The sequence below is a fragment of the Thamnophis sirtalis genome, unplaced genomic scaffold (assembly GCF_051295495.1).
Source record: "Thamnophis sirtalis isolate CommonGarterSnake01/CBP01778 unplaced genomic scaffold, rThaSir2_p1.2 scaffold_5, whole genome shotgun sequence".
Classification (NCBI taxonomy): domain Eukaryota; kingdom Metazoa; phylum Chordata; class Lepidosauria; order Squamata; family Natricidae; genus Thamnophis; species Thamnophis sirtalis.
The window spans coordinates 46,949,313-46,971,233 of NW_028261385.1; the positions used below are offsets into that span (position 1 = coordinate 46,949,313).

The 21,921-nt window shown below is 35.7% G+C and overlaps 1 protein-coding gene across 3 annotated transcripts; it reads right to left on the minus strand.

The window, feature by feature from the left end:
* Positions 1 to 4,032: 4,032 nt before the first annotated feature.
* Positions 4,033 to 20,597, minus strand: NUDT12 (nudix hydrolase 12). Of its 3 annotated transcripts, none has more exons than XM_087715778.1 (7): positions 20,557 to 20,597; positions 18,896 to 19,104; positions 17,448 to 18,028; positions 16,092 to 16,259; positions 10,606 to 10,719; positions 5,922 to 6,121; positions 4,033 to 5,036 (listed from the first exon to the last, which is right to left on the minus strand). In XM_087715778.1, exons 1-7 carry the CDS (start codon positions 20,560 to 20,562, stop codon positions 4,929 to 4,931), a joined length of 1,386 nt encoding a protein of 461 aa, XP_087571904.1. In that variant the 5' UTR covers positions 20,563 to 20,597; the 3' UTR covers positions 4,033 to 4,928. The 3 variants fall into 3 exon arrangements, with proteins under 3 accessions (XP_087571904.1, XP_087571906.1, XP_087571905.1); XM_087715780.1 differs by lacking the exon at positions 20,557 to 20,597 and adding an exon at positions 20,164 to 20,531; XM_087715779.1 differs by lacking the exon at positions 20,557 to 20,597 and adding an exon at positions 20,208 to 20,530.
* Positions 20,598 to 21,921: the final 1,324 nt, after the last annotated feature.

The window sequence follows — 21,921 nt, forward strand, 5'->3', positions numbered from 1 at the left end:
AAAGAACCAACTTCAATTGACAGTTCTGAAAGGTCCATATAAATAACACCATAATTCATCATTCTTAAGAGACTGAAGATCCACACTAATTCTTAACCCCTTTTCTCAAATGTCTTTTTATTTTACTTCATTGGGAATAACTTTTTAAATGGGCTATATAATATGCCAAGGAAGTTTAACTATATGAATCTTATAGTTGCAAAAGGTTTTTAATCAAAAATCCATTTGTGGAATTTATCACTGCATTTTTATGGCTTCAAGGTATATTAAATTGAGGGAACACATGAAAGTATCAAAAAAGTGAAGAGAAAGCAGATACAATGTCCATTTTCTGATTTTATCTTTTTAACATTAGTTTTTAGAGATTATTTTGATGTTGAACTGTTAATCATGTACATTAAGAAAAATGCATACATTGTCATGGTCAGATGAAAATGAAATAATATAATGTTCAATAACCTGTTTAATTGACATTGCTTAACAATAAAACAAAAAACCTAATTGAAAGACAATAGAAAATTAAATAGGCTGATAAGCTGTGACTTATGTTCAGTTTAGTAAAAGGTTATCCAAGGAAGAGAAGCCTACAACTGGCTATAAATTATATCATTAAAAATACATAGTCTTTTGATATGTCTATCATGTTTATTAAGTTATGATGCAGAGATCTTGCAAAGCAGAAAAAATGAATCTATTAAAATATTTTTCCTTCATTATACAACATAAACTCACTCTTGGCTTAATCAAAAATGTCTTCCAGAATAAAGAGGGAATAATCTTGAGCTTGGAAATTGCATATAGTTTTATCAAACTTTATTCTTTTTATTACATCTATTTTTGCGCTTCTTAAGTGATTTATATCAGTTGATGTAATTTTAAATACTGGTTTTTAAATGTAGCTTGGTTCAAGACAAATTCACTGAGCTTTGTTCTGGTTCTGTAGCTTTCATTGATCATAAAAATAATTATTGGATGCTTAAAGGCTCTTCCAGGACATATTGACAGTTGGCAGTGAGAACTTCAAAGAGTTTATAAATTGGCAGAATGTGTTTTTCCAGCATCCACAGAATCCAATCCAAAAATGACATCATCATTCATCACCATTACCTCAGACAATAAACATTCTTTCCAATTTAAACATTAATTACAATCTGTTTTCAATTTATTATTTTCCATTTAAATATAAATTATGGATATAGAACATCGTCTGAATAATTTCTAAATGTAGATTCTTTAAGAAGATATAGTTCAGGCTAGCAAAACCATCAAATAATTTTGCCATTAGTGCTTCTAATATTAATATTTTATAATAATATATATTCATAGAGGAACAAAAACATGGGATTCTGATCTTAAACATTCAAAATGAATTACCTACTTCAGAATAAATACATTTTGGAAATAGGAGTAAAGCAATTAAAATATATTTAAAAAGGAATCATTAATGTAATGATTCCCTCTTCAAAAAACAAAAACAAAGAAATGCACCCCAGATTGAAGAAATATATTGTTCCTGTACTTTGACAAAGGACATCTGTATCTAATTTCCTACATACACACAGTATGTATGTAGTGTACACACATACACACATCTTCATGAAATAAAATTTTAAGTAATTCTTATCCTAACTTAATATGTAGCCTAGAACTTTATCTCTATTCAGAATTCAATGTTACAACTTTAGAATCATATGGTTCCAAGTAATGCTGAGATAAAGAAACTAGCCTATTTTGAGGGGGAAAATATAGAATATTTCTTTATTGGAACAAATCTTGTAAAATTCTAGTACAGCAAATGTAGCTGGCGTTTTGTGAATAACCTAGAAAATGAATAGATTCGTGTAAATATTACCAAAGCTAAGCATTAAAATCAATTTCATTGGTTTAGTACAGCTGTGTTCTGATCTCCACACTGGAAAGAACAAAATAATTGTCTGTGATATCATAAAGATTGTAAAACACAGTTCAAAACCCTCACCTATCTCATTTTCTTATTTATTTTCTGTATTATCAATTCAGGACACTAATAACAACACATAGAGGTAGCTAGTTTTTTTATTGGAGTAAAGGTGTGTATATTATAATTATTGGTCTAAATTATACATACCCCATCATAAGCAGTGGGAAATCAACTCACCTGTGCAAGTTGTATCATCTTCCTATTTTTGTGAAAGAAAGACTTTGCATTCAGAAGAAAGACTAGTCAAATCTTAAGTCTGATTGGCTTGCTCTATTTCTTTATATTTCTATTCTTGTTCCTTAAACTCAGAATCGGATTAGGCTATTTAATTCCTGAGATTATTAAGAATGGCCTAACTTTAATCAGCCTACAAATACCTGCTCTCTTTTTTCCCTCACGTGTATAGACAGATTCAGAACAGAATAAATTTTCTTCTTGTATTATGTTTGTGAATTAATCAAATATAATTTTTCAGACATTAAAAAAGACTGACTATTAAGCAGCAGCAAATTCATACTTGACTGCTACTGTGTAGGTTTTTTCCTATCATAGTGGGACATCCATGGTGTTTACCCATTTTGACCTATCCATGGTGTTTACCCATTTTGATCCCATCCATGAAAAGTCTGGATGGGATCTACAGCTAACATGATTTAGCTCTGGCAGATTGTGTCATCTGCCATTTTAACCTTTTTAACTACCTAATGGACATTCCTGCCTTGGTATAACAGAAGGAAAACAACCACCACTACCAGGAAATATTTAAGGCTGGGAAGAAGTTTCACTGAATTTAATGGGGCTTCCTTTCTAGTAATCATGTATAATTTTTTTCGGCCAAGGATTGCTCTTGTGATGTTGTGACTGTGACAGTACAACAGTTTAAAGGACCATGGCTCAAACTACAAACACTGCTACATGTTGAAAGAATGGGACAAGTTTCACTCATGCTTTCTCAGTCTTAGGCAGGATGTCTTACTCCGTTTGAAAAAAGAATAATAGCCTATCGACATTTTAGAAAGAATACACACAATATGATGGGAGTACAAATGTTGTGCAATAAGGTTAGTCTTTAACCATAATAACTGAAGGAATGGAACTAAATTGTAGAACAGCCAAACTAATTTGGAAGGGATTGTAACTACTTCTTATGAGTATGGATAAACTATGTGATAGTTAGGTAAAGTAAAGGTTCCCCTCGCACATATGTGCTAGTCGTTCCCGACTCTAGGGTGCGGTGCTCATCTCAGTTTCAAAGCCGAAGAGCCAGCGCTGTCCAAAGACGTCTCTGTGGTCATATGGCCAGCATGACTAAATGCCAAAGGTGCACAGAACACTGTTACCTTCCCACCAAAGTGATCCCTATTTTTCTACTTGCATTTTTACAAGCTTCGAACTGCTAGGTTGGCAGAAGCTGGGACAAGTAATGGGAGCTCACTCCATTATGCGGTGCTATGGATTTGAACCACCGAACTTCCAACCTTTCTGATTGAGAAGCTCAGTATCTTAGCCACTGACCCAATGTGATCCCATTAAGGGGTTTTAAATGGACTATCTGGAAACATCTGGGCCTGTTCAGCCTAATACAGGAGGTCGTTTGATTGGAATTGTATCCAGACTACTTGAAAAAAAAAAGACAGCTCAGCTCTCTCATGGGAAAGGTAGGAAAGTCCCAAATTGGCAATCAAAAAAGAAACAGAAATAGAAATAACCGCTGGCTATACTCTCCAGTTTCTCAAAAAGACGACATCTCTGTTACCCAGTGACAAAAGGTAATGATACCTCCAGCAGTCATGGTTAAGCCACATTTCCATTTTTTCTCCCGAGTTCCACAGAGAGCATCCTTTATCTTGCAGTTCAAAAAGGAAACCAGGTTCATAGCTGTTGGTTAAATTTGGGTTGTGCCATTTGTTCTACTTCCTGCACTTTTCTTGTTTCAGTGTTAGTCCGCAATACATTTAACTTCAATTTGATATAATTGGACTAGAGGTATTGAGTGAAGAAAATGCAGGGAACAACTTTGTTAGTGAACTCTCTACGGAGGCAAAATCTTTTTAATAGATGTCACACAGCTGAAGGGTTTAGAAAGACTTTATTAAAGAGCTCCAGGGGACAAAAAAGCCAAAAGTCAGCTTGCTAATTCCAAACTTCTCTCAATTTAAACAGTTAATAATATTAATGTAATATTGATGACACATTTAGAACAATTCTTAATCTGGTATGTTGGAGAAATGTAGGAACCTGCTTAATGCAAATATATCCAGAAATCCAAAATTATAACTTTATGATTTAGTAACGCTAATGGTAACGCTGTGCAAAACACAGCAAGCTTCTTACAAGAATGAGATTTTAGTTGGCATTGGTAATGCAATGTCTATTCTTCTAATAGGATTTTTACAATTTTGTTTTAAGAATTGCATAGTACATTAGTAAGAATATTATACTGATACTATATTTACAATTTTGCAGCGTTTAATGAACTAATGATAAAATGCTACTTAATATTTTATACTAGCCATAAGAAATCATTTCAGGTATGCAATTTTATGAGCCTCCTCCCCTCAAAAAATCATGTGAGCTTGGGTAACAATGTAGAGATTTTGTAAGATTTGGCTTATGAGATTTTTTGACACTTCTCATTTAAAATTTTAACTGCATTAAAAAAAAACTTTTGTAGGTCAATGGTTCTAATCAGGCTATCATAGGTACTATATGTACAGTGCTTGCTCGGAAAACACCCAACTTATTTCCTAATAAAATAAGCTTTTATGAGCCTATTTATCAATAAACTAGGCAACATTTGATAAAATTTGTCAAAAGAACTGCTAAGTATAAATATTACATGGAATAATTACAGTAATGTGGGGAATGGAAGAATTGAAAATCTAAAATTACTACTATAATTATATTAAGTTTAATTTTATCTTAAAAGATGGTGTTATAATGCAATGCAAATATTAGCTTGCTGAATTTAAAGATTAGCATTCATTCCAATCCAGTGTTTTATCAGCTGATGAGCGATGGCCTGATGTGGTGGCACAAAAATATTTTGGTTCTTTTTGTTGAGGATCTCTATTATCTGAAATGTAAAAATAAATAAATAAATATCAGAACAAGAAACTCACCTTACGCAGTAATTGAAAATCAGTAGTTAAGATCAATGACCAACTGTTTTTGATAGAAGACATTGTGCAAACCTCATATCTGCTCATTACTTCTTATATAGGTAGTGCTTACTATTTCTGGAATGATCTACTCCCTTTTTTATTTCAAAAATTGGTGAAGGGAAAGCCACACACTAAAAGCATCGGTTCCTTTTAAAAAAAAATCAATGTAATATTATTTCAAAATATGTTTCTACAAGTTAAGTTTCAAAAAAACAATGTATATCTGCTAATAATTCTTCACCCTGAAAAATTAAAAATGAACAGATGGAAAGCATCCTTTAAAACCAGAGAATGTTACTTGATCACTCTGGCAGGTCAACAAATTCGGTAACGAAGAAAACAACTAAAGCGAAATATGAAGGAAAAACATGGGAGACAATCACTTTATGAAATAATTGTTTTAGCAGTATTTTATCTCATCACCAACAGCCAAAATATTTTATGGAAATAGAACTTGTCCTAATAAAAATGGTCACCTCATTTATCTGATATCTCCAAGGAGACAATATTGTAAAACTGAATCAGGAAGATCATTACGCTTGGAGTGAAAGCCATGTATTTCTAATAGTCTTCAATGAAATGTACCTACTGGCAAGATCTATGGGCTCAACAGAGAAACAATTGCTTGTATCAATTCTTTGACCAACATATAATTTTCAATTTCAGTGTAATCACTGTACAATAAGGAGAGTAAGAAGTTTAATTTGTTTGAGTGAAAAAGCACATCCATATTGTATGCCCTAACCAATGCATTCTGAGGACAATCAATAAGAAAAGGAAATTAAATTGAACTTTACCTGTTCTCTACTGAACCAGCGGGCATCTTCTATTTCAATGTTGTCAACTTTAATTTCGGTAGACACTGCAGCTGCTATGCATCCAATCATTAGGGAGGAGGGCATTGGCCATGGCTGACAAGAGACATACTCAACACGGCCCACTTTAACTCCACTTTCCTCTTCTACTTCCCTTCGAACAGCATTTTCAATTGTCTCACCTAATCAAAGAAAAAATAGAACAGTTAATTGACAAAGCTAAATGCAAAGATTGTACCTTGTGCTTTAAAGTACTCCAAAAGATATGAAACTTTCTTGAGCAATCATTTGTGGATATTCAAACATCAGAGCATAAACTATTTTCAACAGAAAAATTAATTGTCCAAAAGCAAAAGCATGTCAAAGCAATGTATGCTAATAATTTCAAAAGATGTAAACTGATTGCACATCTTTGGTCCCCTCCCTGCCAGTGCGTTTACCAATGAGCGTATTTTCAAGTCTAATTAAATTATTTCCATATTCCCCCCCAATAGTTTTACTGTACATTGGTAACTCATATCCAGCAAGATAAAGAAACTGAATCCACACAGCTCATGGGATCCACTGAAAATGAGAGTAACAGGCCATGTCTAGGAAGGGGAGGGAATACTTGCAACAACAAATGTCTTGCAGAATCTTAAGGTTTGGAATAAGTTTTAATAATTTAAATTTCTAAAGAACAGACCTGTATTGGAAAAAGTTGTGCAAAACTCATATTAATGGAAATTGTAATTTTTATGCTAATCTTAATTAAAGGCTGCAATGAGCTTTCAATTACTTGTTTGGCTTTATAGATTTTAAACCTCATTTTTAATCATCTGAACATCATTTTTCAAGAGTTGACGCTTGGGATCTTTGCATTTTAAAGCACGTTGACAGCTCCAGTTCAAATAAAGAAATTAGGACTTGCAAACTGCTTTGAGAATAACAGCTATAGATTGTAATTATGCAAATATTTTAATATTTCTTTAATTTTTAGCTCAGTGCATCTATTAAGTTCAAACTAATGAAATGCTTTTAGATACACATGGACCTCCATTAACGGTACTTTTAATATATAGCAGAACTGAACAATCTTTTTCATGCTGAGAACCAGACTATCCTACTAAATGATAGACATATCATACAGTCAAAAATTGATATAGCTGAAGGAGGGCAGGGAATCATTTAAATCTAAAAAAAAAATCAAAACATTCAAATAAAAAGAACACCAACAGTAGTAGAGTACTTAAAATGGCATTTTGCAATTGAATTCTGACAGCATGCTATGAAGTTTAATAACATTATATGGGGAGGACTCTGGAGGCTGCATACACTGATATATGAGAAAAACAATCTAGCAATCACAGGATTTTTCTTGAGGTCGATGTTTCCTACACATTCCACACACACACACACACACACACACACACACACACACACACACACACACAGAAACACAAACACACACACACCCTGGTAACTAATAATCCTGGTCCAGTAACTGTCAAAAGCAATGCTTATTGCTGGGTACCCTTATGTCCCTCAAGAGCAATGAATGTATTATTCCATAACCATCTCTCAATGGACCCAAATAGAAGAGAATAGAATTCTTTATTGGCCAAGTGTGATTGGTCACACAAGGAATTTGTCTTTGGTGTATATGCTCTCAGTGTACATAAAAGAAAAGATACATTCATCAGGAATCATAAGGTACAACACTTAATGATAGTCATAGCGTACAAATAAGCAATTAAATCATACTAGGAAACAATCAATATAAATCGTAAGGATACAAGCAACAAAGTTACAGTCATAAGTGGGAGGAGATGGGTAATAGGAACGATGAGAAGATTAATAGTAATAGTAATGCAGACTTAGTAAATAGCACCATATACGCCTTATATGTCTTTTCTAAGCATCTGTGCATGTCTCTTCAGCCAAATAATAAATATTTTAGGGAAGAGCTGAAAGCTCTATGCATGATCCAGTTACGAATAGTTCACCTCGCTCCCCCCACATCTGTAATCAGTTATTCTGATCTGTATTTGGATTGAAACAGGACTGTTTTGTTCCAAAGATGAACTGAAGCACAGTAGTTCAAGGTTAAGGCAGGGGCAAATTAAGAGGAAGAAAAGGGCACAGTAAAAGGGCTTTCCTGGCCAAGAAAATGTGCTGAGAAGATAGGAGCAGTAGGGTACACTGCATGAAAAGCAGGAACTGAGGGCAAGTGGGCAAGGATAGAGAAAATAACTCTGGTGCAGGCAAGAAAATGGGATATTCTGCTTTTTTTTGGGGGGGGGGGCTGTTCTTTATTACTATCAGAAAGAGAGAGAGGCAGAGAATCCAGTGTATTAATAGAGAATTACAAGAGGTGAGGGAGAACATTAGGGAAGGTGTTGGGAAGACTAAGCATGGGATGTCCAGGAGATATGGTTGGGAAAATTGAGGGATCCTTCTTGCCCTGCAAAAATTACTGTGATATGTCACAGATTAATATGTTGATACTTTTCAGATTAAACCCAGAATGAATAAAATATTCTGGGTTTTACTACTATCAAACTGCAGCAAATCTGAAACAGTTCAACAGATTTTCTGCATTTGTTATTTCAAGAGCAAAACAAAGTGATAATAAAGCCATATAAAATCAAGGTCAGCATCATTTCTGAAATTTGTCATAGCACTATATATTCTGACAACAATCCATAGCTAAAATTATTTCCTGACATTTTTCATCATTAAATCTACCAAAAGAAATACTGGGGTATTTGGAAGTACTTGTCTGCCAATGAATACCATATTCAAGCAACAACAATAACAACAAAACCTCCCTAAAATTCCAGTCTAATCTACTGTACTAAAGCATTTTTCTCAAACTTGTAGAATTCTGAAAGTTTAATTACATATATATTAAAGTGGCTATTTTTTTTAAAAAAAACCACTGCAGTAAAAGATATTAGTGACCCATATTCTTCAACTCTCAACTGGCTAAATAAATAAATAAATCATTCATGCCCATCAAACATATTTTGGTCTTATTCAAACTTATAAAGCTGCTAGACATAAAAGAGTCATATATTTTCAAATTGCTTTGCTGTCTTACCTATCCTCAAGTCCTATTCAGTGAGCAGGATGCTATTTTGACTCCTCTGATAAATCTATTCAAGGCACAATTAAATATGATTTCTGTTTTTGTGCATTCTGCATGAAAGAATGTTAATTGCCTTCCCTGCAAACCAATTTTATTCATTTTTATTTGAATCTGCATATGACAAAACTTCTGCCACACTGTTCTTGTATTATCCCCAAGAGATCCAAATCTTGCTTCCCAATTAGAACCAGATACTATCAATACGGAGAAATATTTCTTATTTATTCCTCTGCAGGGAATACGAGAAAAATTGCCAAGAAAGCTGCTGTGAAGTTGTTCAGTGGCTGAACTTGAATAATATAATGAAAAGCTTAAAAACATTTTCAAAGGATTTCTCAAATATAATGTCTACCTTAAAATTTGAGGTTTCAGTAGTAAGAGAGGATGACATATTGATGTACAAGTTCCTTAGTCAATCTACCTGAATTGACAAATGGTATTTGACAATTGATGTTGTCTCTAAGCTGCATTGGGATACACCATCAGCTAATTAGCAGATGACCACAAATTTGACTAAACTCAGATTTTTTAGCAATCTCTGTTCAAATTACTAGCGATCCCAACCATGCTCATATAATTAATGCACAAGCATTAGCTCCCTATTTCCCAATTGTAATTTATAGTGCTTGCATTTCATTTCACCCTGTATCCTTCTAACTTGAATTTTTGAATTTCTAACTTGAAAGGAAGTACTGAAGACTGACCCAGATTCTAGTCCACCCACAACCATATGGGTAACTGGTGGCCAGTCATCTTCCTTAGCCAAGGTATCTCAGAGAATTGTCACTCTGTGAAATGAAGACTATGTATGTTACATTGAGTTCCTGAATGAAGGTAAAAAAGGAATCCCTACGGGTTTTACTCTGCTATTCATAGCTGACTTTAGTGGGAGGTTCTTATCTGTTTCTTTAAGACATTGAGCCAGCAATGTCCAAAGACATTTCCACAGCATTGGCTAGCATGACATCACGTCATAGTGCAAGTGTACGGTGAAACACCGAACCATTGTTACTTTCCCATTAAAGTGGTAACTATTTAACTACTTGTATATACATGCCTTTGAACTGCTAGGTTGGCAGAGACTGAGGGAAGTGAGGGGGATCTCATTCGACCATGTGGTGGCAGGATTTGAACCACTAAAGTATAGACCTTTCCAGTGTCTTTTAAGCCCCTGAACCTCTGTGTCTGAATGAAAGTACGATGCATGCATGCATGCATGCATGCATGCATGCATACATACATACATAAATATATATATAGGGACAAAGTATATTTCGTATGTATGCCTGTATGTCTGTATGTATGTCTGCCTGTCTGTCTGTCTGTCTGTCTACCTACCTACCTACCTACCTACCTACCTACCTATCATATATGTGACTGGAATTTCACTCATTTCAGGAACAGAAATGGTAACATGCTTTTATCAAAAAGGTGCTATTTAGAAATCAATACTGTGTCCCTGTCTTTCCCTCCCCCACCCTCACAAAAAAAGCAGCAAAAAAGTTTTAAAACAGTATACATATAAAGAAAACTTACCAGGCTCTATAAATCCAGCAAGGCAAGTGAACATGCCTGGGGGAAATCTTTTTTTTCTTCCCAAAAGGCAATGGTTGCCTTCTGGATGAATGACTTGCATTATTACTACAGGATCTGAAACAGAAATTAAGGAGAGGCATAAATATTTAAATCCCTTTTACAAAAAGCAGCGAGAAGCATAAGCCTACCCGTTCTTATTTAGCATCGCTATCTCCTTTCACTGCTTGAAACCCAGTTCTCACAAGAAGCCCTGTAGCTAGGCAAACTTACTGCAGGATTATTATTTTTTTAAATCATGGTTTTTTTTCAACATTGATGCCTTCTGGGGACCTAGGCCAAAAGCAAGATTCAGGAGGTAAATTGTCTGAGCTACTGCATGATTTTGATAAAAACACTGGAATAAGTGACCCAGTTATATATATCAGCAATTTAATCAGCAATAATTTTTGCTTTCTGCACCTTCTAGTTATTGATGAATGGTTTGGTGATAATGTTTTGATTTCCAAATGCAATGTTTAAAGGACAATAAGACTTAGTTAGTGTAATGTCATTTGTAATTTTTCCTTAATTATAATTTTAAACAGAGCAGTCTCTGGACATTAAATATTGAAGCAAAAAGGCAACATGTAAAAGTTCTGTTAATAATAATAAGAAAATAATGGAAAAACATGACAACCTGATTGTTTCTACGGACAGAAACCTAACAGATTTGGTAGAATCCAAAAACAACTGGGTGCAAACACCCAGAAATCAGAGATGCTGCACTTCTATTACTGTAACTCTTTCAGGAATATTATTTTCTAAAACATGCTAAATATAACAGCTCTGCATTGTATGATAATTTTTTTTCTCCTTGGTTCTTCCCATTCTGTATTGGCCCTACTTTTTCATCTCTTCTTCTGACAATACCTGCATTTGCTACATTGTCCTGTCTCTTTTGTCAGGTTTTGAAATTTTCATTCAAAAAGATGTCCTTCAAATTTTTTAAAAAAGAGATTGAAAGAGATTTCAACCAGTGATCCCTACGTAGATCATTCCTTTTGTCTACTCTTTCTTCTGCTTATCTGTAGGATTTGCGAGTGGGGTAAAAGAAAACAGACAAAAGGTATGGCAAAAAATGTGATGTATGATGGTTACTGTGTCTCAGAACTTGCATTTTTAATGATTTTATTAAAGTATATGCAACCCAGTTCCTTCATACTTTCATATTCAATAGTCTTGTTTCATTCTTCCTCTCCCCCCATTTTGTTGGCTTCTCATCTTATCCTCTCAAAATGACAGATATGACAATCCCATTAGGTAAATATGCTTCAAAGACTGATGACCTGTGGCAAATTTATATGCTGCAATGTATTGAGCAGAAGTTTCAAATTTTGCTGACTACTTATTTTGGTAAAGAAATTTTATTGGAATTACCAATTGTTGGCTCAGCATATCTCATCCTGATCACATTTTTTCTTTTTTAGTTGTCCGAATATATAATAATATTTACTCCTACTTTCAACTAACTTGTAGGAAATGTAGATAATGTGCATCAACCAAAATCCAAAAGGAAAAAAAAAGATAAGAAACACATCTATAATACACTTTGAGAATGAGGTGAAGTCAACAAAAAATAAACAGAAAATTAATAGTAAGCAGCTATGTAAAAGTAATCTAAATAAAAATATAAATGCATCTTTTAAATACTTGCAAATAGATATATAAGAATGAAAACAAGCAAGGATATACAGTATATAGTGGAATAATTATTTAAATACTTTAAACTCGGTTATATCTGAAGGAGAAGGAATGCAAGATCTCGAGAGAGAACATAGTGGTAAAATTTACTCAGAATAGTAAGTCAGATGTACTGTATTGGTTTGTCATCAGCATCCATAGAAAAGGTGGGAAGAGGAATAAAAATTGGCAAGGAAGCTGTACTGAAATGTAAGCTGGTCCCTTGTGTATATGCATCACACACACGTTTCTTTAGCTTGCCTTTTTTGACCTTATCCTCCGCCTGCAGATCCCACTGTGCCTTGTACTCTCAAATGAGTCCTTTTTTATAATTATGTATCCAAACACATCTTAAAAAGGTTCGCTTTTAGACATCTAAATGCTTGATCTTACATTTAGTCCATCCATAACCCAGGACACCTTGTAAGGTGAGGCAACCTTGTAATGCCGAGATCTTTGCAAGCACAAAGCAGTCTTGTTTTTCAACTCTAGAGTAGGAAAACATTGCAGAGTATTTTTATGATGGCAGGAGGGCTGAAGTGAAATATGAGCATCCGTCAGTGGTGGGATATGACCGTACGCCCCGGTATGGGTGTACCGGTGCCTGCTGGGAACACCAGGTATTGTTCCGGTACGGTGCTCCGAAGGGCACACCTGCCCACCCTCCTTAGTTGTATTTGACCTTTTTGGGCTTCCGTGCATGGAGCGTACGGCGCCTTCGTGATGCTCCGCTGAACATCTGGAGAATCGTGGGCAGTAAGTATGCATGAGTGCACTGCGCGTGTACTGCACACGTTCATGTGGTGGACGCCCGGTCCCGTTGCACTGTACCAGTTGCAACAGGATCCGGAACTCACCACTGGCATCAGTGTAGTTTATTAACTATAGGCTACATCAGCTAACAAACTTAGCTTATCCATATGTATATATAGTACTAATAAAAAGGGAGAATCTAATTTTAATGATGTTTATTGCCTTATTTTTGTATTTGCAAATATTTATGGAAAATGTACAAAAACTATATATTTTGTAGCCTGTTTAATTTAAATGAAAGAATGAGTTTTTCAAAAAATAAAGGAATCTTAGAATTGGAAGGTTTCAATGGCATGGTTTTTATTAGTATAGTAAAGTTAATGTTTTTAGAAATCATATTTAAGAAGTGCCATATTTAATGTATGAAAGAAATATAAACTCAAGTTTTTCCCAAACATTTATTAACCTGAACCAAAGAAGCATTCTTTAGAAGAAAAATGGCTAATATATTAAGATTGATAAACACAGAATAGAAAGACTGAGAACTTAAGACGAGAGAGTGGAGTCAAGAGAGTAATTGACTGGAGAAGGAAATTGTTTTCAGTGTTTTTTATCTACACAGTTAAAAGAAAGGTGTAATATGGATAAAAAGACAATTAGAAAAATATAAATAAAATAAATTTGGCTATCCACAAATGATGAACATATAATAGCAAAAATGTATAATTTTTTGTTAAGATTTGAAACAGAAGAAGAAATTAAAGATTTCATGATAAAATGGTATTAATTTTGGTTATAATACAGAGGTAGACACTAGGTAGGGAATGTAAGTAACCAATATTAAATTTACAATGTGTCATAACTTAGGAAAAAAATATAAAATGATTTATCATTTGTGTATGACACCAGATAAATTATCAAAAATGTATAAAGGCAATGTTGATTATATGAAAAACACAGAAAATGTTTTATGCATGGTGGACTTGTGAGAAAGCTAAGAAATTTTGAATACAAATTAACACACTGATGCAAAGGGTTTATATATTATTAATAATAATAATAAAATTAAAGATTAATATTGTAAATCAACCAGAACTCTTTGTTGACACTTCCAACAAAGCTTAACAAAAACAGAAGTAGTCACATTCCACTTCAGAAATAGGTACACAAATTATCAGCTTTCAATGAAGTTCTAGAATTGTATTTTACAACATAATCCTTCTCCGAAGTACCTGGGGATAACATTGGACAGATCACTAACCTTCTGGTAACATCTGGAAATTTTTTTTATAAAAATTGAAAAGCCACAACAATTTACTGAACAGACTGGCTGAAACATCCTGGGGTGCTAATGCTAACACACTATGAACAACAACAATGGCTTTGGTTTATTCCACAGCTGAATATTGTGCCAACATGTGACTTAATAGCACCCACACCCAAATGATTGATGTCCAACTCCACGGATAATATGTATCATTTCTGCACATTGCATCCCACTCCTTAGCAAAACCTTCCACCCCACATTAGAAGACTGTTGGAGCTGCCACCAGACTCTGACAGCGAGGGGCCTTATGAGTCGGTTCTGGAGGATGTGGAGGACCCTGGACAAGGTTCCGACTCCGAGCAGGGCGCAGAGAGACTGGTTGGCTACCAGGAGGTGCCTGAGCCTTGGACCAGTGGAGAGGAGACAAGGGAGTGTGAGCCTGAGGTCAGCAGTGAGTTGTTCCTGGATGCCCGGCACCGAAGAACTAATAGGCGTCAGGAACAGTTGCGCAAGTACAGGAGGTAATTGCACTCAACTGGTGGTCATTAGGCTCCTCTCCAGACTATAAAAGGACTGCTTGTGCACACGCCCCTCTTGCAGAAGTCAACGCAGGAACTAATGTCGGAGAACATTATTGTGAGCTTAGCAGGCTGGATTGCTGCCAAGCCGTATCTGTGCTGGATTGCTGCCTAAGCTTGTCTGTGCCGGTTTGCTGCCAAGGACCTGTCTGTCTGTTAATTAAATGTCGTAACTTATCTTTGGCTCAGAGTATGTGTTGGTGTGGGACGAGGGGGGTCAGAACAGAAAACAATCACTCATTTTTCTATGGCTGAACAACCAGGCCCTCCCAATTCACCAGGGCAAAGAACAGCCCATCACAAGATTGAATCCCATAGGCCAGCTTGGAAAACAGTGTTCACTTGACATCTATCCGGTTTAACCCGTCTGAATGCCTGGTAACTTCTTGTGACCTGATCATTAGTTATCCCTCAACCAAACTATCTGATTTTGACCTGCCTTGCTTTGTCTGATCGAAACTGAAGAGAATTAAGTGTGATACTGGAAAAAGTGTCTCTGCCCTGTATTAGTGGGGATGGAAAGATTCCCCTTGTTGTGATTATGTGCTTATATGAAAACTATTAAACATATTATGCAAGTTTGTCCACGATGTATGACTTCCAGTTCCCCAAAAGATCTGCATGAAGTAATGCCAGAGGCAATTGAATCGGACATCCGGTTATAAGGTCACTACCATACCCTTGTAGAAATGTTACTTATACGGTCATAAATATGAGTCAGTTGCCAAGCATCTGAATTTTAAACATATGACCAGGGGGATGCCGTAAAGGTTGTAAGTGTGAAAACAATCATACTTCACTTTTGTCAGTGATGTTGTAACTTCGAACGGTCATTAAACAAACTGTTGTAAGTCAAGGGCTACCTGTAATTATGTGGACTGTGTATATATGTTTACTTCTCTTCTGTCATGTTCTCATCATACACTAAATAATAATGGAAGTGTTTTTAAAACATCAAAAGCCAGGCTTTCACATGGTTGTTCTACATTCTGACTATCCATTTTTCTCCCATTACTAACCTGCAGCTCGGTTATGCCATACATACTGCTGCAATTTTTAGTTTAATGCATGAGTTCAGAGACAAATCAGAATTCATATTGCTACATATTACTCTGATTTTTCTTACTGCCATTAGCAAAGAAATAGCAACATGCTAGCGATTTTCTTACCAACTCTTGGGAAGCATGTATTATGAATCCCCTGGTGGCTGGGGCAGTCTTCTTTTAAGCACAATTTCCTGTAGCCTCCATCTTCTAATTTAGTTGCACTGCCACATGTTGGGCAAAATTGATAGCGGTTATCCCATGCTAGCACAGATCTAGCCTGGGCGATGATTCCTAAAAATGGTCATATAAAACATTCAGTCAATACAGAGCTTCTTTTCTGCAGATACCACAACACCAACCTTCCAATGTATTATTAAAACCAATGCAAAAATTAGCTTTTAACAGTTTGTATACTGTTCGTAATATTTTTTTGTCATTACGTTTACATGTGTGATATTTGAGAACATTGAAATGGTCTAGCCCTGTGATGGCGAACCTATGGCACACATGCCACAGGTGGCAGAGCTCTCTCTGCGGGCACGCACGCCATTGCTCCAGCTCAGCTCCACTGCACATGTGTGCGCACCTCCCATATGCCAGGTGGTTTTGGGGTCTCTGCCGCATATGGACGGGGCACATGTGGTTGATGTATGCACATGTGCAGGGAGTCGCACACACATCCATGGGAATCATGCGTGCATGTGGGGGGGAGAGGGAGGCTTGCCAGTGCGCACATGTGCATGCGCAGGGCGCACAGAGGTGGGGTTCGCACACACACTGAATTATGGGTGTGCATGTGCACGCACACTTTCAGCATGTGCACTTTCTGCAGATGACAACAAAAAGATTAGCCATCACTGGTCTAGCCCTTAAATAATAGCATGCTAAAAGTTATCAATAGAAATGTAACCAGAGCAATTCTCTGACATCCATCTATTAACAAAAACATAATCCTAAACTATAATAAAAAAATAAAAGGAATTTAATGGAAAAGGAAATGAGACAAGAAAGGCAAGCCATTTCTCTAAATAGATTATCAATGCCGAATTTGTAGACTTGCAAATGCATTAGAAATTAAGACAATCTTTTACAGTAGAGTGTAATAATCACATAGAAATGACGCAAGATAACATGAGCTAATACTTGTTATAGATCAGGGGTGTCAAACTCATGTTGCTACAGCGGTGTCACATGATGTATCAGGACTTTCCCCCCCTTCGCTACACCTGGAGTGGGTGTGGCCAGTGCGTGACGCATCCATCCTGTGGGCCGGGAGTTTGACAGCCCTGTTATAGATAATTCAGCTGGAACCAACTAAGGATGTGCATCAGAATCTCTTAAATCCTATATTAAAGCAGGGATTTTTAGATTGATATTTCCCAAAGTAAAGTGAAATACCTACAAAGTGACCCAACCTGTATTAGGAATATTACAAAAGACTTTTCTTACTTTTGCCTTACCACATAAACAGAACCTTACCGGCTTCATTTTCAGATAATTGCAACAGTCCAGGCATTGGTGGATGAAGAAAGTAACAACCTGGATGCTCTTGTAAAAAACTATCAGCTGCTGTAGCATCTATTCTGAGTGCAAACCAGGTAATAAGGCCATTCTCATCTTCTTTGCCTGTATTCAAATCTTTTGCATTTAGTCTTTGAGGTTCCACTCCCATAAAAATTGTAGTGACAGTTTTTGTCTGCTCCAGATATCTCTTTATATCCTTATAGAAAAATTTACAAAGCTTAACCTTTGGATACTGGAAACCACGTTCATCATCATCTGATGTAACTAAAGGATTTAAATGTGAAAAAATGATATATATGGTTGTTGGCTCCTTTTGTTTCATGCTCAGCCACTCTGAATCTACTCTCTTCTCACTCTTCCTATCCAAAAATGTCCTGCAAAAATAATGCTCCGGTTCTTTGACTTGATAAGTGAAGAAAAATGGTTCCAATCCACCTTCCACATTAGCTAATAAATTAGCTATGTTTTTATATCCCCAAAATCTAGCAATATCCAATGCCGTTTGGTTTGAAGTATTGGTTCTGAACCTGTCACACCTTTAAAACAAAAAAATTCAAAAAGTTACTTGGAGGTAACATTTTCAGACAGAATGTCATATGATATCTGGTAACATAAAAATATACTAATCTCACTGGTGATATAATATCAACACTGAACACAGTAAAATACATCATAGCCCAGTTAGGATTTTGAACTATCACAAGTTTTCATTGCAGAACATAAGGAGCACCAAAATATATTTTTGAACAGTGATAAAACAACAGGTAGAGAAAAGGAATGGAGGATCATTAAAGAAGGCAAAAATACAACTCAGTCCTTAGAAAGTAGAAAGCATGACAAAGTAGCTGAAAATAATTTGGACAGTTTTTCAAAACTGTTGTTAGCCCTTTGAAATAAGTCAGGTCAACAATTAGACATGATAAGAATTCCAGGAATTCTATTTTATTGTTATTTAGGGTGTAGTATCAAAATCTTCAAAATATGCCAGTTTCCTTTCACTCCATTTTATATCAAACATAATCAAGATGCAGTTATTTTAGTTTCTTTAATCACACTTTCCACTTTCCTAGGACTCAATTCTATGTAAACCCAGGTTTCACAGCACTTAGTCATGATCATGAACAGTCACTATCTCAGTTTACTTCATACTATTGCCTATAAGTAAATAAAATGAGATGAAACCCAGTGTGCATTGCCTTGAATTCCCAGTGAAAAGGCAAAATATACATGTTTTCTTTTTCATTTTAACTGCATGTAATTTTTGCTGTGTTCATTTTAACCATGAACCTAAATGAGTGCATTGCTCTAAGCAAATAGAATAACCTCCACAGAGAAGTAATTTCAACAAGGCTGTAACTTTAGACAAGTTGAACAATATTATTTTCCTTTTTTTTTTCTCTTACCTTTTATCAAGAAGAACCTGCACAACATCAAAGTGACCATTTCTAGTCGCATACATTAGGGCCGTCCAACCATTCCTAGCAGTTTCATTGATAAGAGAAGGAGAATGATCCAGAAGTGTTGTAAGCCTGGCTTTGTTTCCATCAGCAGCAAGCTGGTGAAGCTCAGAAATCAGTTGCTTTTTTGGATTTCCTTCGCTATCTTCCATAATCTGTTTGATTAAAAAGGTAACACAGGCTGAAAAACTGGATCACAGCACATTATATTGATCTGATTTCACATTTATAGGGTAACCAAATTCAAAAGACAATAGACACAGCCTATAAACAATTCAACAAAAACAAGAGGCTACAAGAAAAGTAATTAAAAGTGATTCTTCTGGAATAAAGCTTGCTGGTTAATGAATGGTAAACAAAAGTCTAACAAAAGCAGAGTTGAAAAGTACCACTTGCAGTTACCACTTCTCTTCTTGTGCAGGCTGCTTAATTTGAACTGCAGCTTTTGATTAATTCTTGGTTGCTACAGTACTTCTATCAAAGATAAATTCCTTCTATTGCCGGCTCTTAACTCTATGATCTTAGCTCTCATAGCCATAATGGCTGTTCGACGTATAACTTACTAATGCATAAATAACATACTAGGACTTCATATTTCATGCTTAATCGGGTGCAATAAAAACATTATCGCTACTTCTCCGGGACTCACATTGAAAACATTTTTTTCCTCAGCACATTGAAACATCAAAATGCTTTATTCTCCCTTACAAGAATAACAGATATATTATTGAGATCAGGATGTATTGTTTTTGAAATTCCTTAGATTTTAACACATCTAGTATTGGAATAAATTGAATAGCATACAAAGTGATTTGATAGGATCTGCTTGATGTAAGGCTAATGCTTCTTAAGCATTAATGATAGAATCAGTTTTGTTTGGTGGTTAAGGTACTAGACTAGGAACAAGGTGTTCTTTAGTTCAAATCCTGTTTTAGCCATGGATGCCAAGCAGGTGACTTTGAGCTAATCATTCACTCACTCTAAGTCCTAAACAAGCAGTGACAAAACAATTCCAAAATCCTTGCTAAGCCACTAGCATACAAAACTGATTCAAAGGCACTTTCCCCACCTCAACAACCTTACATTTTATGTCTGAAAATACACAGCAGAAGGACTCAGTCCTCAAACAAATGAGGGCCTTATTTCATAGGCACCAGGCATCTAGTGAGTTTATTTGCCAGGCAGGGAGTCAAATTGGGATTAAAAAACTCAACTTCAAATGTTCATGGCTACAACTGCAGTTGCTTCCAAGCCTTACATCCTTAAGATTTCCTCGTGGCCTCCCATCCCAGTTCGATCCTTAGTTTTTCCAGGTCAAACGAGGGTCTACAGCCTATTTCCAGTCCGGAAAGTGAAACTTGTATATCAGCCCGATATTTGTACATTTCCTGTCTGAAACAATACTGGATTTCTCTCTGTAACTTTAAGAAGCTTTCCCTTCGTTTCTCCATCCATCGCAAGAAACTGGGAAATGGACGCCTGGTAAAGGCTTTTGCTGGCAGGCTCAGACTTGGGTTCCTTTCAACGGACGATGAAGAGGATATGAGGAACTAGGAGTAAGGGGAATGTGGTTAAGTTCAGCCCAAGGGAGATAAAATTTTCATTACCTCCATTCCGCTGCGATTACCCTCACGGCGTTTTTCCGGAGACGTCTCCAGCGTCAAGCGTTGCATTTTGGGAATTGTAGTTTCTTGCTCAAAGGAAAGCAGTTCAGCAGTATTTTAAATAGTTCTCTTTCATACTCGCTCGCACACTGACGCTTTTAGTGTATTTGGCAATAAAGTATAAAATAAAATAAAAAAATAAAAAAAATAATAGACTTCATTTAAAGAGTTGTCCTCGGATAACGTTCCTTACTGTTTTAAGTCTAGACACCTTTCTCTAACAGCCTCCGATATCTTGGTAGGTTGCATTTCTATGGAAGCATTCATCGAATGGACGGCAAACTCTTGAATTTATTTTGGGCGATTTAACGAAAGATATGCTGAGGCTGAAATGCTTTCCTAATGAATCCACTGAGATGTATTAGTAGGAAGACAAGCAGATTAAACAGAATTGTTGTGGCATGCTGTCTTCATAAAAATTTGCGTATTTTCAAAAAGAAAAGTCTCAAGTTTATTGAAAATAATGGAAACAAACAAACAAACACGCACAGAGATTTTTTGTTGCTAAACCTTTTGTTGTGTATTGGCTTCCAAAAGCAATTGAAAACTTCAATTAATTCATCAGATATCTTTTTTTTCCCTCCAAAAAGTGGAAATCCCATTTTTCCTGTTTGCCATGTGCAGATTATGACTGATTTGAATTAATCTTAATTTAGATTACTTTATTAACTTTTAATAAGTCTACTATGAATCTGATAATTTTGGAAAGCTTGCTTTCTGATCTTATATTTGGGATACAGTGAAAAGGATTTCAATGCGTCCAAATTATAGAATTATTTTCATTATTAGTTTTTTATTATTTTAAGAGAAGTGTGATTTATTCAAGGCTGGGAAAAAATGGATGCTGACTGCCAATGAGAGGTATGATTTTGTTCCCTTCAAATATATAAATACTATAGGAAGTCTGTTCCCCCCTCCCCCGATTAAAATATTCTTTGTTCTTAATATTAAAAGTGGCAGGATAGAATATTTCCCCAAAGGAGCAATAAAGAAACATTCTCTTAAAGGCAGAAAACAGCCTCAGTCTTCCTCCTATAGGAAATAGCCTCTAGCAGATGCCTGAAATCCTTAGTGGTGGATATTTTGTGCTCATTAAGAAATCCAAGTCAGCCTATTCATAAATAAAAAAAACCTTCAGCCCAGCTCACTGAAAGTTGATGGGATTAAGAATTAACACTCCTCCAAAGACAGGACATGATATATAGGATATACCGGTAATATGATTTACCCACCACCATTAGAATAGCAAAAGGCACAAGGCTCACTACATTGCACAACCCAGGGGTAGGCTGCTGGGGGCTTGCACAA

Bases quoted from the DNA above. Each gene is read 5' to 3' on its own strand.
- NUDT12 (XM_087715778.1), bottom strand. The intron at 18,029-18,895 runs GTAAGAGAAAAA...TTTGTTTTAAAG, and splicing joins CAGGTTCTTCTTGATAAAAG to GTGTGACAGGTTCAGAACCA. The intron at 16,260-17,447 runs GTAAGGTTCTGT...GACCATTTTTAG, and splicing joins ATTATCTGAAAATGAAGCCG to GAATCATCGCCCAGGCTAGA.